Source organism: Mandrillus leucophaeus, unplaced genomic scaffold (assembly GCF_000951045.1).
Source record: "Mandrillus leucophaeus isolate KB7577 unplaced genomic scaffold, Mleu.le_1.0 Scaffold389, whole genome shotgun sequence".
Classification (NCBI taxonomy): Eukaryota; Metazoa; Chordata; class Mammalia; order Primates; family Cercopithecidae; genus Mandrillus; species Mandrillus leucophaeus.
This window is the reverse complement of record NW_012104131.1, coordinates 5,254,664-5,270,850: the sequence shown is the minus strand read 5'-3', so window position 1 is coordinate 5,270,850 and position 16,187 is coordinate 5,254,664. Positions and strand designations below refer to the sequence as shown.

The following is a 16,187-nucleotide window of genomic DNA, read 5'->3' as shown; positions in this document are numbered from 1 at the left end:
TGGTGATGGCAATCCCTTTGAAAATGTTATTGCCGGGCATGGTGGCTCACTCCTGTAATCCCAGCACTTTGGAGGCTGAGGCAGGTGGCTCATTTGAGGTCAGGAGATCAAAACCATCCTGGCCAACGTGGTGAAACCCCGTCTCTACTAAAAATACAAAAATTAGCTTGCCGTGGTGGTGGGTGCCTGTAATCCTAGCTACTTGGGAGGCTGAGGCAGGAGAATTGCTTGAACCTGGGAGGCGGAGGTTGCAGTGCGCCGAGATCGTGCCATTTCACTCCAGCCTGGGTGACGAGAGCAAAACTCTGTCTCAAAAATAAAATAAAATAAAATAAAATAAAATAAAATAAAATAAAATTTTATTATATGACCATCAAACAAGATGCCATGGTGGGTCCCTGCCCTCACTTTTACTGCCTAAGTAGTTAGAGACCACACTCCAACCTCAGTGTTTCTAAGGGATCTATGGTTGCCCTCCAACCAAATATTTCCCACTCCAACCCCATAAATATGGCCTAAAAAGAGACCCATGAGACCTCCATATTGAGAGAAACCACTGTAATCCCAGTGGATGTTGAGATCCAGGAGAGAAAATAGTAAATGAAAACACAGGACTGACTCCTATTATTTAACTGACAGGCCTCCAGTTGTGGAAGATGATTTAGGGATCAGGAATTGTTTTGCAGTATGCCCTAAAGGGACAGAGAAGAATTCTTAGGGCTTGCAAAATGTGATTTGAAAGCCATGGATCTAGCCCAGTATCTGTGGTATACAGGGAGTAATTGAATCTCAGGAAGAGAAGGAGCTTGCCCGAATTACAAGAATTAGAACTCAGTTCTCTTGAATCTGTTTGGCAACTTTGCAGGCACACAGGACTACATTCAGTTGCATCAATGGGATACTAGGAAGTTCAGTTCACCCATGTTGAATGATCAACTAAAAAAATATGATCTAAAATGCACAACCTTTACAAGAGACATTTCACTGATTTATTTTTCATGACTCCAAGTTTACAATCTGAATTTAAAAGAACCAACTTTTCAAACCAACCAGACTTTCAGGGTTTGAACATATAATTTGATCATGAGACAGAAACAGAATAAGCATGGGTATCCTTGTTTTATAATGTAAAAAAAATCACTAGTACTTGAAACATACTTATTAAGTAAAATATATTTTTAAAAACTAGTGCTGTTTTTTAAAGAAAAGCTGCTAGAGTAATCAATCACATTCCAGATATTTATTTGTCATTTTCCAGCCTGAACATTTGTGCCAAACTTCCTCAGCCTGCAGTGTCCCGGTGGTGATTCATCTAGAGGCAGCAAGTATCTAAGTTAGGACAGTGAAGTAGGCTGTGTTTCCATTTCCTAATCCAAATTATTTTTGTTTCAAAGACTAACTTCTTTTAGATCTCTGGCTAAAATTCATGTCCTCCCTAACCTTATTCTCCTGACCGGGACACCTGCTGCTCAGGGATTTTTCTTTCTCTTTGCTTTGAGGAGGACAATAGCAAGTTCCTATTATATACTAAGTTCCAGAAAGGGCATGATCTGTACCCACTGTCAGATTGCACATCAGGATTCCAGTTTCATGGGCTCTCTCATCCACAGAATGTGAGGATACATTCAGCAAATATTGACTTAGGTCCTCCTACGTTATTCCAGGTACTGTCTAGGAGACAGAGAGGTGAAAAAAAAAATAGACAAGCTCTCTGCTCAGAGGGGGTTTGTACATGAATGGAGAATCGGAACAACCAGCATAAACATAAATCAAAGAATTTCTGATGCTTCTAAGTGCTGTCAAGGAAACAAGATTAAATAATGTGATTGGAAGTCTCTGACTGTGGCAGAAGCAATATGTAATCCAATGATCAGGGAAATCCCCTCTGAGACAATGACACCTGAGCTGAAACCAAATGAGAAGGAGACAGCCAAGTGAAAAACTGAGAAAAGATGTTCTAGACCCCGGCACAGAAATAAGTTTGGTCCACACAAAATCCACAGAGGAGACCAGGGTGACTGGAGTTTTGTAGGTGATGAGAGAGCAGTGGAGACAGGGCCAGAGAGGACGGCCACTGTGGTGCTTTGCAGTCTTCACAGGAAGGTGGGTGAATTTACTGCCCATGTCCTTCAACTGCACATTACCCTGGCTGTTTGTCTTTCTCAAAGGTGTTTCAATCACTGCTATCAAATATTAGACTCTTTAGACAGGTGTTGAGTGAGATACAAGGATGAACAACTCATTTAAGATAAGTACCAAGGAAGATGAGCTTCCTTGGATATGCAAGACTTCAATATTGGTTATTCCTAAAAGGCCACCTTGTTTTAGAAATAAAGACTCATAAAAAACATAAAATAAAGATTCATGTATAAATGATCAAGGACACTTATACTACATTCTCTGGTATGGGAAAGAAACTATTGGCTTCTGACTGAGGCTATTAATTTCTTGAGAATTAGTTCATTGAAAATAACCATTAAAAAGTAGTTCATTTTATGCATCTAACAAACACCTACAAAAGACCTACTATGTGTCAGATACTGCTCTACAAATGATAACTATTTTAAAACAACAATCAATTCCATGGGGTAAGAACTGTTATTATCTCAATTTTACATATGAGGAAACTGAAACAGAGAGAACTTATGAAAATTTATCAAAGTTGCATAGCTTATGTATTACTGAACTGGGATTCAAACCAGATAGATTCACTTTAACCTCCATTCCCTTACCCACTACAGTGCTGTCCCTAAAATGCGCTGTCGTGAACATGTTCTGCTTACAAGATTGACAAGTGAACTATGTTGTGTTTCATTTGAAAGAAAGAGATTTATAACATTGCAAAGTATTGCCTTAATCTTCCGAAGGAAATTAGAGAGCAGCATTGTTTCCTGTGGGTGTACAAAGCACTTGTATATATGTTAAAGCATCTTCACTTTTTAATGATCATTTCTCAAATTTGGAAATTTCGTGTAGTACCAGTGGGGTATAAGGAAATTTCATCACATATCTAAAATGTTCTGTTGTGTTCATGGATATCTAAAAGGATGTTTCAATAAGAAGCCTAATTTTCCAAATGGGTAGTAGTTTTTTAACATAGAAATCACTTCTTAATATTCTACTGTTTCATTATGACACTTATTTCAAAAATTCACCTTCTGTAGCATTGACAAAAGTTCCTGGCCCTAAAAATTAATGGCTAGCAAAGATGTTCCTATCTTTGTTTGTCAACAGATAGTAAATATGAAAGAAGGAAGATGAGTTGTCAAGCCATTGTGGCATGACCTTACCTTGATTGTACCTCTCTCTTGTTCACACAATACTGATTCTCTATAACCACAGAGCAAAGAATGGAGTGCTATACCAACGAGTATCTGTTAAAACATATACTGTCAATACAATGTTTTAAGTAAGTAAAAAATGGAGTATTAATTAGAAACCAATGGAATAAAATCAGACTGCTCTAGCTTGCCAAAGATGTTACCTGTGTGTCAAAAGAAGTGTTTATGACCAGCATGTTAGTATTGCATGCCAGTAATCTGAGCAGGTGGTCATTAGAGGCTTATGCTAGAAGCCAGATCGTTTTCCCCATGAATAGCTTGGTAAGGTCTAAGCACTTATTTCTTCCTGAATTAAAAATTATTCCACTTCAAATTGCCAAGGTACCTGTCCATAATGCCAAGGAAGTGTTTTAGCAGTTCCCCTTCACAGACTGAGAATGATTTACTGCGTTCAGAATTTTTCAATCTGTTTTATTGGATAAACTCAAAATATCTGCTTTATTGGATAAATTCAAAATCTCTGTTAGGTGCCTTCTTTCTTCTTTACAAACAGCATAATTGAAAGCATTGTTTTGGTAGAATCTTCTCAGAAGACCACATTATCACCATTTAAATTAGCTCCAATTCATTTTACATTTGCTTATTTTACTGTTAACTTTCCCAGAACTATTTTTTTTTTACAATTAGAACATCTGAATTTTAATTACATTACCATCAAGAAGCTCATTAAAGTCACTTAATTGGCAACATTTCCAAAAAAACCTTAGCTGGGTTTAATATATTTTAAAGAGTTACTGTCAAAGTATAATTTCACCATTACAAACAGCTTGGCAACAACATTTGCATAAAGATCTGTCAGTTTCTGAAAAATGCTCAAATGTTGGGAAAATCAGATTCGTTAAGTCGCCTTTACTGAAACAGTCTAGAAATGGAGAAACTGTCATATATATTCATCTTTGTAACCCCTGAAGTACCCAGAATACTACTGTGCACAGCATAGGTATTCAATAAATGTTTTCTTAAGGAAATAAGTAATGCATCTTATAAATAAGGGTAGGTTTTTTTTTTTAAAAAAAACAAAACATTTAAAACTCCAATAAAAGTTCTCTCATTTGTGTTAAATTTAACCAAATACTCGATTGCTTGCTCCTTTTTATCTTATTTACTCTAAGAAATATTAGATGCTCATCTAGAATTTTGAAACCTTTAAAAATAGCCCTCAGGCCAGCCTTATGGGACTAAAAAATGAAATAATGTTTAGAAATTAATTGTTTTATGACTTCCCTCTTGCACTAGATTTTTTTTGGGGGAGAGTTCTTACCTACAGTACCTAAAATAGTGGCCTGCAATTGCAGTCACTGAATGAATGAATGAATGAATGAATGAAAATCTTGTTCGTCGAATGTGAAGGATGATTATACTTTGCAGCTTTAATTAGGTTATTGGGATACCCCCTTACCCATGTGTCATATCCAAGAATAAAATGTGGTAAATGATAATTATTAGTATACTCCAGCCTCTTATAGACAGAAAAGGCAAGATATTTTTAAATCTCTCTTTTAGTTTGGCATTTTCTACTTAAAATCTCTCCCTTTTGTACTTCATGTACTTTTTATCTTTCTAGCCAAAATAAGAATCTAATAAAGCTGCATGAAAGGTGAACACTTAAAAGATTGCCATGCAAGTTGCTGCCTTGCTCTTACTACATCCTCAAAGTCTTGCACAGTGTTTGATACACAGTCAGACTCAGTAAATGTTTGTTGAATGAATGAATGAATAAATAACTGAAAACATATTTAGAGTTTTGAGGAAGACCTGGGAGAGTCTACCTGAGGGGGTCAGGGAAGGCTTCATCAACAGTAAGTAGAAAACCTGAATCATCCATGAACACAAAGTCTTTCATTAATTCAACAATTGGTGACTTTCTGTGATATGCCACATTTCAAGACAAGGGCGGTGAAGATTTCTCCAGGGTAGCATTAGGAAGATTTTCTCTAAGGTAGCACTAGGGTGTTCAGCAGCACTTTCTGTGATGATGAAAATGTTCTACATTGACATTGTCCAGTATAGTGCTGACTAACCATGTGGCTACTGAGCAGGGAAATGTGGCAAGTGGGACTGAAGAGATGAACTGTAGTTTTATCTAATTTTAATTTAACAGTCTATAGAAGCTGGTGTCAGGAGAAGGGTTTGGAAAACATGCATGGGGACAGATTGTCAAGGGCTCTCTCTGTCACGCTGATTTTGAATATTGTTTTGTAGACAATGGAGAATCACCAAAGGGTTCTAAGTGGGAAAATGGCACTATTAATTTTGTCTCAGCAGTTCCCTCTGTGGCAGTGGGAGCAAAGGCCTGAGACTGGAGACCACTTACTGCACATTGATATTAGAATCCAGTTTTGCAAAGTTCACAAAGGCAGAAAATAAGTTGGAGAAATAGGATTTTTGTTCTTTCTATTTGCAATGACCGTGTGGTATCCCTAGATAGAGTATTAGACAATGACTGGTTGTTTTTCTCTCCCTAGATGGAGAGAGTGAATGATGAGAAAACTATGAGAAAATCTCTTGGGCTTGCTTCAGAGGCTGCCCTGTGCAGAACAGAGGGAGGTGGTAGCTTACTCTGATCCTGAGGGCAACAGCCATTGCATGGAGGAAGAAAAGAGGGGCTGTGGCCAGTCCTGAACCTGGGAAGGTGTTGTCCAGAATTCCTGACCACCACAAAACGTCCCTTCCTGATGTGTGAGGTGGAGCTATGTGGCCTGAGTTGGGGGCAATGGTTTCAGAAACCTGAAGTGGAAAGAATGCTGGATTGGGAAAAGTCAGAAAACTCTAGAGAAGACTGTTTGTGCTCTTTGTGGTCTTCCTGCTGCAATGTTCCAGGCCAGGATTGATTCTTCTGGCTATAAGGCATGAGGGGATTCAACCTGCAACTGGAAAGAAAGTATCAAGCTAGGGATGGGGAGAAATTACCCAGGGCAATCCAGTGCTGGGGATCACACAATGAAAAGTCCCTTAGACAGCAGTGTGGTGGATACTTCCAACATTCATTCAATAAATATCTTCTGGTGACCTGGTATGGATCTTTTAATTCTGAGGCAGTCACAGAGATGGCAGGTCACTGGTAGTTTCTAAATGTAGGTGGTAGTAACTGGCAATGCGTTGCTTTAGGATTGTAGGCATTACAGCTATTTTTTTTCCAATATGAACTTTATAATGTAGAACTAAAACCCCAGAAAAACCTCATAGATATAAAATTTTCCTCTCTAGCCATTGATGTCCATTTTATTGATTGATTGATTGATTTTTGTTTGGTTTGATTTGGTTATGGGTTAGCAATCTGAAAGCAGTTACCATTACTAATTCTAAAAATGGATTCAAAATAGGAACACTTCCAAATTAGAAGCATTTTTTAAAAAGGAGCCTGAATTCAAAAGTCTGACTTTATCTTTATCAAATGCTTTTGGCAATGTTGAAGAAATCTTCTGGGAGAAATGAAATAAACATTTCTTGGAGGGACAGCATAGAGTGCAAACATCTCAAACGTGATTCACTTACATTTTCTGAACAATGCTTTTGCCTACTCTGAGCTGTTGGTTCCAGTATTTGGAGTTCTCATGACAGAAATCCAAAACTGCTTCTAGTTTCTTCTCCTCCACGACCACCCTAATATTCATGCCCTTGCTTTGCACAAACACTTCTTTCTGTGATAGAACCTGGAACCTGAAATCAGTGAATACAGACAGCACAATAGCCCTTGAACTTCTGACTTTATTACTTTTCTTTAAATGAACAGGTGATAAAACACTGTGTCCAAAGCAAAATGCATGACTCCCTTTTCTCTTCTTTCACAGAGTACCAGAAAATGTAAACAATATTTATCATGAACTTCTTAGTCCTCATCATTTTTTTACCAGCCTTTAGAACAACATTCACTTGTTTATACCAGCATTTTACAACATAAAAAATAAAACAAGCAAATCATCTGAGGGATTTATATAAAGTTTTCAGATTCTGATACAGGCTTGCATCTGCATCGTTTTTAGTCCGACAAAGAAAAACACTGCTTTAGAAAGTGGGTCATGTGGGTGTATAAGTGGTTCGTGGACAGGCCGGATAAGCCGTGGTTCTGGTCAGAGTACCACTGAAACACAAAGAAAGAATCTTGTTTTATTCTTGCAGTCACAAAATGCATTTAGCTTGGACTTTTTTGTGTTCTTAGGACCTGATAATCTTTCTATTATGGGGAAATTCTATCTAAGAACACTCGAATAAATAAAATAGCTTACATGTAAATATTTACAGCAGGAAGAGCTTTCATTAACCTCCACTACTGTTTCACATGCTTTAAACATATTTTAGATCTCAGTGGCTGAGATCTCACATCATCCAGCATCCTGGAAGATCAGGATCAGGAATCAGAGTTACCAGAAGTGATGCACTGAGTCTGTTACTTTGCTTCTTTGGAGTTTGGTTTCTTCATTTGAAAAACAAAGGGGTTGGAGCTGATTTTCCCTAAGATTCCTTGTAGCTCAAAAATTCCATGAGGCTTTCAACTTGTGAATCTAATTCGTCTCTGTTGCAGAAAATCCACAATATAATGTATTCACATATAGCCATAAATACCCTTTATAGGAGTTAAAAATAGCATTTTAAAAAAGTGAAAGATAGTATTATAACTTTAAACTTCACTCTTGGAGAGATGCCACTAAGATTATTGCTTTCACTGAATAAAGGTAGCAGTGGTCACCATGTAATAACATATATATTTACTAAGTTGAATTTACTTTGGGGATCACAATAAAAAAGGTCAGAAAAAACTCACCTCACTCTTTGTATATTTTTAAACATTTGATATATAATAGTTGCACTATCTTTTGGGTGTACAGTGATATTTTGATAGCTGAATACAATGTGTAATGATCAAATCAAGATAACTGAAATACCCATCACCTCAAACAAATTTTGTTTATGTTGGGAAAATTATAATTCTTCTCTTCCAGCTATTTTGAATTATACAATCAATTATCATTGACCATAATTTCCCTACTGTACTTTCAAATACTAGAACTTATTTTTTTCTATCTAACTGTCTTTTGTACCCGTCAACCGCCTTCTCCTTATACCCCCTCCCCCATTTCCTTCCTAGCCAGTACATTTTTTTAAACAAATGTTGAAAAGATGGGGGTTTCCTTTTCGGGGTTCTTGTTCAACTCAAGCAACTGAGGGAGAATTTGTGAGAGGAAAAGGTAGCTACCAAGAATGCCCCCTCCCCCAACTTTGGCTTTCACCTTATTTTCTTTTCTGGTTCCATTTTTCATTCCTCATGAAACCTGGATTTTACATTTAGCTCATTCATTCATTCACTCAGTAAGAAGCTGAGCATCTGTGATAGGCCAGGTGTATGCCAGGGGATGAGAATACATAGGTGAAAAGTCCTCTAACCCCAAATGGAGCCATATGATTTCAGGGAGCCTTGTAGGTTTGTGATGACATTCTGCAGCTGCTTCTTCCTGAACAAACAGCATCTTTTAGCTGCTTAAGGATGCTCAGGTTTTGCAGGGACTCTAAACATATAGCTGCTTATTCACATAGGATTTCAGAACTACTGAATGTTTGAACTAGAAGATCATTTAATCTTGTGAACTCCTTTATTTTACATGACTCAACTGGGAACACGAGAGGTGATCTGGTTTGCCTTGGGTCCTTCAGGAGTTAAAGAAAGATCCAAGATTCATTTGCTAATGTTCTGCCTACTCTATCCTGCAGTCTCTTTGTCAGATTTTACTTTAAAAGTTAAAAAAAATAAAAATATGAACCCCTCCTTTTAGCTTGAGGGTCTAAGGCCATGAACATGAGTAAAACAAAATTATGTACCATTGCCTGGAAATCCACTTGTGCATTAACCAGAGCTTTAGCAATCTGTGCTGAGTTTTGAAAGTGCACATTATCTGCAACAAAGAGAGAGAGTTAAAGTGCGGCTAAATACCAGAAAGCATAGAGTGACAATGTACTGCCTGGAAATGAACACCAACAATTATCTAGTCATGCATTTGACATTGTCAGCAGTGAGGAATCACACTCAGATATGGAAATGTCCCTGACTCTTAGGTACTGACCCTGAGCATAGGCATAGGAGGATGCTTAATGTTTCTTAAACAAAGTGATGCTGGCTCAGTATTTTTATGTGTAAGAGTCTTGCTTAAACCTCACCATCTGCTGTTCCGTGGATGAGAAGATAGTCTACATTTCTGAAATATTCTGCTCTTGCCATCACAGTTGAATTCTGGAAAAGAGAAAAAAATTAACATTTTAGTTGCTGCAAGTTCTAATAGAAAACTAGCTAAATCATTGTGCAATGGACTTAGCACCAATACTGAAATTATGTATTGCTTTGCTTGATAAATATTTAAGAGTCAGAGCAACACATTTTCATCATCATTTGCATTACTTCCATCTGATTCTTAGTTTGAAAAACTGAAAGTTTATGTGTCATATGTTACATATGAGTGAGACCTTAGGCATAAATGATGCCCGCTCAAGCTGTGTAGGGGTTGGGGGTGGGGAGGAAGATTGAGAAAAGAGAGGTTAGGGAAGGGAGGATGGGAAAAGCAAGAACAGAATCCAAAAGGAGTAAAACCCTTTCTAATGAAGCGTTTTGCAATTAACAAAAGATTATATTTGCTTGGGGACCCAGAATTAAAACTCTAAACTCTGAACTACTGCTTTTCAATTATTTAGCATATTAGAAATTAATTAATAACCTAAATAAAATGGAAACACTTACTTTGTAGTGCTCAAGATTATCATCCTTTGTGGGAAGACCCATGAATCTTTCTGTGTAGACAGACGCTATAAAATACATAAGAATATACATTGTTTGCATGTGATGCATGTCATTTCATTAACCAACAAGACCGTCTAGTTTAATAACTGTTTCTCAATTTTCCCATCCTGAGCTCTTGAGGTAAATTCTTGCTTTACTTGGCTGTAATGGTTGGTCTCAAAGAATATGTGTAATCTCTGCAATTTGCCTCAACAGAGCTAGAGAAGTACGAAGGAAGAGATTATGGAAACAGGAGCATCTAAATATTTTCTTTCTATGACTAGTCTTAATATTTTTCACTTCTACCCTCCTAGGGAAGAATGTTGAAGTAGGAATGACCTGTAGAATGGTCTCAATATATTTTAAAGGAAATCACAAAACAAGCCATCTTTAGGACTTCTACTGGTGTCTTATTTCATCTGGAATGAAAATATGTTCCCCAAATCCATTCCCCCTACACACATACATAGATGCACACACATTTTTTCTTAATCAAGATCCCCTACAAGTCACAATTGTTTTATATCTACCGCAATACAGAGGAGAGAATCCGATGAAGCTAATTTTCGTATAATTATTAGAGTTCCTTCCAAATAATCATCCTGCATTGATGTAATGATAAAAATAGGAGCACACAGGAGTATTTCTCCAACAAACTTTTTGTTTCTTTGATTTCTGGGGCAACGGAGCTGGCAATTGCTAACTGTGGCATGGAGGTGAATTGCTTGGCCTCTGGCCTGACCGTGCAGAAGATGTGCTTAAAAGTCAATTATGCTGTAGCTGTGTGCCTGCAAAAACAGAGTTAGCTCTGATTTTAAAGATTTGGTTCGGCAGGGGCTCAAGGTTTCTGGGAGAAAACAAGATATAGTGGATTATGGAAGAAGAGCCTTTCCTCACTCTTGAGGTTTCTTCGATTGTTACAATATGTTTATATAAATGATATAAACAACTTTGTTTATAAATTGTATTTTCCCCAGTGATGCTGGGGTGAATTTTACTGCATAATCCATTTTTCTAGCAACATCCAATGTACAGTAATTACGTGTTAAATGCTTTCACGGTAACATTCAGGAATGTTTCCATACCGTAATATTCCCAGCTGGAGACCGGAGCCACTGCTATCCCACATTTGAAAAGACCAGTTCCAGATGCAAGGGCCAGCGATGAAACGTATCCTCCATAGGACTGTAGAGACATTGTTATGAGTCAGACTCAGATTTACCTTCACGAGCTTTCCTCCATGTGTTTATAGCAACTCTACTCACAATCCGGACCGAAGGGAGCTGGAGAATGTGGCTAAGGGTGGATTACACGTCTATCTTGCATCCTCAGCAGCAAGCTCCAGATAAATGACCAGACATAATGATCGTTTCATCCCTAATGCATTAGAAATACTTGGTGTGCTGATCAGAACAGACCCTCTTAAAACATGGTAAGAGCAGTTTAAGAGATAGAATTTCAATTTTTTTTTGCAAAAACCTTCTCCTTTTTTTCTCTATATCTTTCCAACTAGGACTGTGCTGGAACAAAAACAGGATTTTACTTGAAAGAGATGACTTGAAAGAGATGCACTGAAAAAAAAATTACCAAAATTTAAATGTAAGATACATCCTTGCAGTTTGCAAAAGTCCTGTGAGGCAGAACATGTATCTATGTATTTACTTATTTATTTTCACAACAGAATACCAAAGGAAGGCCATAAGAACTTTTTGGATAATTTAAGACACGGCCATAGTTTGTGTATGACGTAGTGGTACATGTTCTGTTTTAAGGATTTCTGACACAGCAGCTCAAAGGAGGAAAAGTCATCGGTGTCTTTAAAAACCTTATACTTCTTCCTGCAAATTTAAGGAAAAGGAAATAAATACAAAGCAGGATGCAATTTGCAGTCAGGAGTAGGTTTAGCTCTCATAGATTTCCTTCTCCAAGGAATCAAGAGGTGATTCAGAAATGGGATCCTGTTAAGAGAAAGAGATCTCTGACCATGTCATTTGGAAATTTGAACATTTTCTTAAACATGAAGAAATGAACAGGGCATCCAAATAAAGTTGCATTGCCTCGTGAGAAGCAAATTTGGTCTGTACAAACATGCTGTGAGAGAGGTGCTTCTCCTGGGAACGTGGACTAAGCAGTTGTCTGGGACATGGACCAAAAAAAGTGTGTGCACTAGATGAGGAAGTGATTCTCTGTGTTTATTCTTGCCCTGATGCAAGAACGTCTCTAAAAATCATAAGGGGACAGCGTGACTCTCCAGCTAAAGCCATACCGCGTTTTTAGGACCTTATGACCACAGATTTCTGGGAATCACTTCCCTCAGATCAGGACAGATCATATCATCTTTACCAGAGAAAGTCATTCTTTAGATAGGGAGAATGAGTGAGTGTGTGTGAGAGAGAGAGAGAGAGAGAGATGTAGACAGACATGGTGCTGGTAATAGGTCAGTGGCAGGGGTCTATTTTTGATTCATGAAATGTATGGAATGGGAGAATCAGCTAAACAGTCTTGCTGAATCTAACAGTTAAATGAAGAATTCTCAAACTAATTTACAGTTTTATGTTTTTAGCTCTGGGGAATTTTATTGAAGACCTTTAGCTACAAAACACAGAATAAAAGAGGGAGCTCCGATTGTACCATGGCCTCTTTTCATTATACTTGGAGGAGAATTGAACCATGTTTTAACAGGGAAAAAGTATATTTTAAAAACAGAAGATACATTTGGGTTTGAAAATCCTTATTGCAAGTGAAAATTCTCTGTCTGGTTTAAACTTTCACTTATAATTTTAAAAATGACTTGTTTTGATTAGCAGGTTTGCAGCAACTCCTGCTGAAATGGGAGGGCTTTCCTTCCTTCTTAATTTCAAGTTCAAATGAGAGCAGAGTAAGCCAGAGACCTTTAGAAAAAAAGTATTATCATTTATGGTTTTATTGGCAAAGTGTGTTTACTGCAAATAAAAATACTGGTTCCTGCTTCTCCTTTCCTATGCCCCAGAGCAGGAAATAAAGTGAGACCTGAGATTAAAATAAAAGCCTTTGCATATCATGAAAAGGTTTTTGAATATTTCTGTTGAAAATCTTAGGAATTATTAATCTGTATCTATTCAGTGATTGGGTGAGAGTGTTGTATTTAAACAAAACTTTCCTGTTTTCAGAATGAATACAAATTTTCTCTGGGAATTTGTAAGAGCAAAAGCGACTGTATCAGCAGCACAACAAAAGAAGGTGTACTTTAAATTCTCGGGCAGCTTGGAAAAGCTATTCCTATTGTAGAAAGGAAGAGGGGGAAAAAAGAAAACCCGAGTTGACTTTTTCCTGCCCCCCCTCCATGAGTGGGGCTCCCAGGCAGAGTGGGTGGCTGTTGCAAGAAAAGAACCCACAGAGCAGATTGGCCATGAGAATTCTGGAATTTTGTCCTTTGCACTTAGACGCCTTGCCATTTTGTTTAAATGAAGGATATCTTTAAAAACATTCTTAGAAGGGCACAGGATTTTGAAGGAGGGTTTACGAAATACTCTTATTTGAGGCATAATGCACACTGGAACATTTTACCTATAGGCAATAATAATAACTCGCTAACATTTATGTGGTCAGGGTTATTGCAATGGCCTTTATGGTCTCACACAATCTGTCTCCCTTCTCCCACCTCATTTCTCCCCTTCCTTTCCCTTCCCCTTGCTCACTGGCTGTCTTGATGTTCTTTGAACTCTCCAAGCATGATCTGGCCTCAGGACGTTTGCAAATGCTGTGACCTTCTGCCTGGAATGTTCTTTCCACAGACACTGGCATGCCTCACTTCCTCTCCTCTTCAAAGTCAAATGTCACCTCAAATGAGCCTTCTTTGCCGTTTTGATTTAAAATTGTACCAACTTGCACCATTCCTCGTTCTTGTTTTGTCTTTTTCCATAGCACTTAATGCCATTAAACACTCTCTATATTTTACATATTTATCTTGTTTATTGTCTTACTCCCCAACCATTCCCAACTCTGTCAGGGTAGATATTTTTGTCTGTCTTGTCAATGAATGTATGCTTGGCACTGAAAATATAGCCTGACACACAATAGGAATGGAATAAATATTTGTTGAGTATATGACTTTGCTATTACTATGTCTAATCCTCACAGTGTCTTGGTGAGGAAATTACTGCTGCATTTCACAATGAGGAAACTGAGGCTCAGAGTAAACTTATAGTGGCTATGGAGTCAGTAAGCAGCAGAGCTGGGACTCAAACCCAGGACACTTGACTCACCAACCCATGCCCCTTCCTCTGTATCCCTATACTTAGGGCAACCTCTTTTGGGGAAACTGTAAGTTCAGAGTCTAATATAGTCTCATTAGAGGTGCATTTGTCCTACTTTTACATCGTTGATCACACATAGCAATTCAAATTACTTATAATTAGTCACTGGGAGAGAAAGGAACTAAGATTAAATCATGAACTAATGCTTATTCAACACCACCTGGCTAGGCCTATATTAACAAAGCGAAGCCCAGAAATGAGGCTGTTATTCTAATAATTTAGGCAAAACCCTCGCTGCTCTTCAATTGTCAGAATAATTGTGTTGAGTTTTCACTGCATATCAGGGTTTTGCAACTCTGACACTATTGACAGTTTGGGATGGATAATTCTTTGTTATAGGGGGCTGTCCTGTGTATTGTGGGATGTTTAACAGCATCTCTGGCCTCTACCCACTAGATGCCAGTAGCACTCCCCCAGCGTGACAATTAAAAATGCCTCTAGACGTTGTCAAATGTCCCAAGGAGCAAAATCGTCCTGGTTAACAACCACTGTCATAAACTGATACTTCTTAGGCACTGTGGTGGGCACATAGTGAATATTTATCAAGGAGCTAAAACCAGGGCTAGTGGGCTTTGTTTTATGTGAGCCAGAAAATGAAAGGGAAAGATAAAAAGGTTTCTTCCCCATTTCTTGAACTCGATAATGGAGAGTAATGTGGGATTTGGAGCTTATTGACCAATCGACTTCAAAAAATATTGTTGGGTATGACATATTTCCCAAACCACTATACTGTCTAATACTTCATGGAAACACATATATTCTTCCCTAATAAACGCAATAAGAGCTAAGTAACCCTTACGGTAGTTTTCAATGTCTTTCTCCTTTCCATCTCCAATTTGCCATAGGTCCCTGCTTATTATATTGTATAAGAACACACAGAGATATGACCTCTTCCAACTGCTACTTCACTGACTAAGTTAGGCCTTTAATACCTGTCCCTGGTATTACTGCTCTTCTAGCCCCTTGGTCCATCCTCTCCCCACATCTCAGATTATCCTCCACTTTGCAGCCAAGATTATCTTTCTAAGGCACCAATACCTCGCCCTATTGACTTCAAGAGCACTTAAAAAGTTGATGTCCGTAGAAAACATTGTCAATATGTGTTCTGGGATGGTAGAGGAATAAGGAGTTATGGAATCAAATACTTTTTGGTAATATTGTGTTAAACAAAACTTGACAGTATTTTTTACTAGTTTTTCTAGAGCCTATATACACTGTTACATAGAATTCATGATTTGCCAAAGTATTAGACTATAGAACATTTTCCTGAAAAATCTCCTGGTACTAGTGGGACACATTCGAGGGGAGACATTGATTTATAGGATTAAAGTCAGTTTAAACAACATCATAGATGCTTGATGTGGCCAGGCATTGTGCTAAACAAGCACAATTCTAACTCTGCGCTCAGAAACAAAGCAAAAATGAGACACAGTCCATTCCTTTGATGAACTTACATTCTTATGGGAGAAACGAACAGACAGACAAGATACAACATAGTAATTCCTGTAAGAGAAATACAAAGAGCTTCCGGAACACAAAGAAAATAATATCTGAGTTGAATCTTAAAGAGCAAGTGTGAGTTATCCATTTGGGAGTGAGGAAAAGGTGGGGAATGGAAGACAAGAATGGACACTACAGATGCGAGAAACAGCATGTACAAAACGTGGGAACGAGGAAGCACGGATATAATTTTTCTTTTTTTTTTTTGAAATGGAGTCGTGCTCTGTTGCCCAGGCTGGAGTGCAATGGTACGATCTTGGCTCACTGCAACCTCTACCTCCTGGGTTC

At 37.9% G+C, this 16,187-nt stretch overlaps 1 protein-coding gene and 1 long non-coding RNA gene across 4 annotated transcripts in view; one reads left to right on the top strand and one right to left on the bottom strand.

Annotated features, from left to right (window-relative positions):
* The window catches only part of LOC105547417, a 59,022-nt gene extending 49,938 nt beyond the window's left edge, over window positions 1-9,084 (top strand). The window contains exon 4 of the long non-coding RNA XR_001007223.1: window positions 5,807-9,084. This is a non-coding gene — a long non-coding RNA (uncharacterized LOC105547417). The remainder of the gene's footprint in view (window positions 1-5,806) is intronic.
* Window positions 7,030-16,187, bottom strand: part of FAP (fibroblast activation protein, alpha) — a 73,389-nt gene continuing 64,231 nt past the window's right edge. For all 3 annotated transcript variants that reach the window (XM_011991006.1, XM_011991005.1, XM_011991007.1), the window contains 5 exons: window positions 11,190-11,289; window positions 10,066-10,130; window positions 9,492-9,564; window positions 9,156-9,229; window positions 7,030-7,422 (listed from right to left, as the gene is read on the bottom strand). In XM_011991006.1, coding sequence (XP_011846396.1) covers window positions 7,321-7,422; window positions 9,156-9,229; window positions 9,492-9,564; window positions 10,066-10,130; window positions 11,190-11,289 — 414 coding nt within the window. In that variant the 3' untranslated portion in view covers window positions 7,030-7,320. The remainder of the gene's footprint in view (window positions 7,423-9,155; window positions 9,230-9,491; window positions 9,565-10,065; window positions 10,131-11,189; window positions 11,290-16,187) is intronic.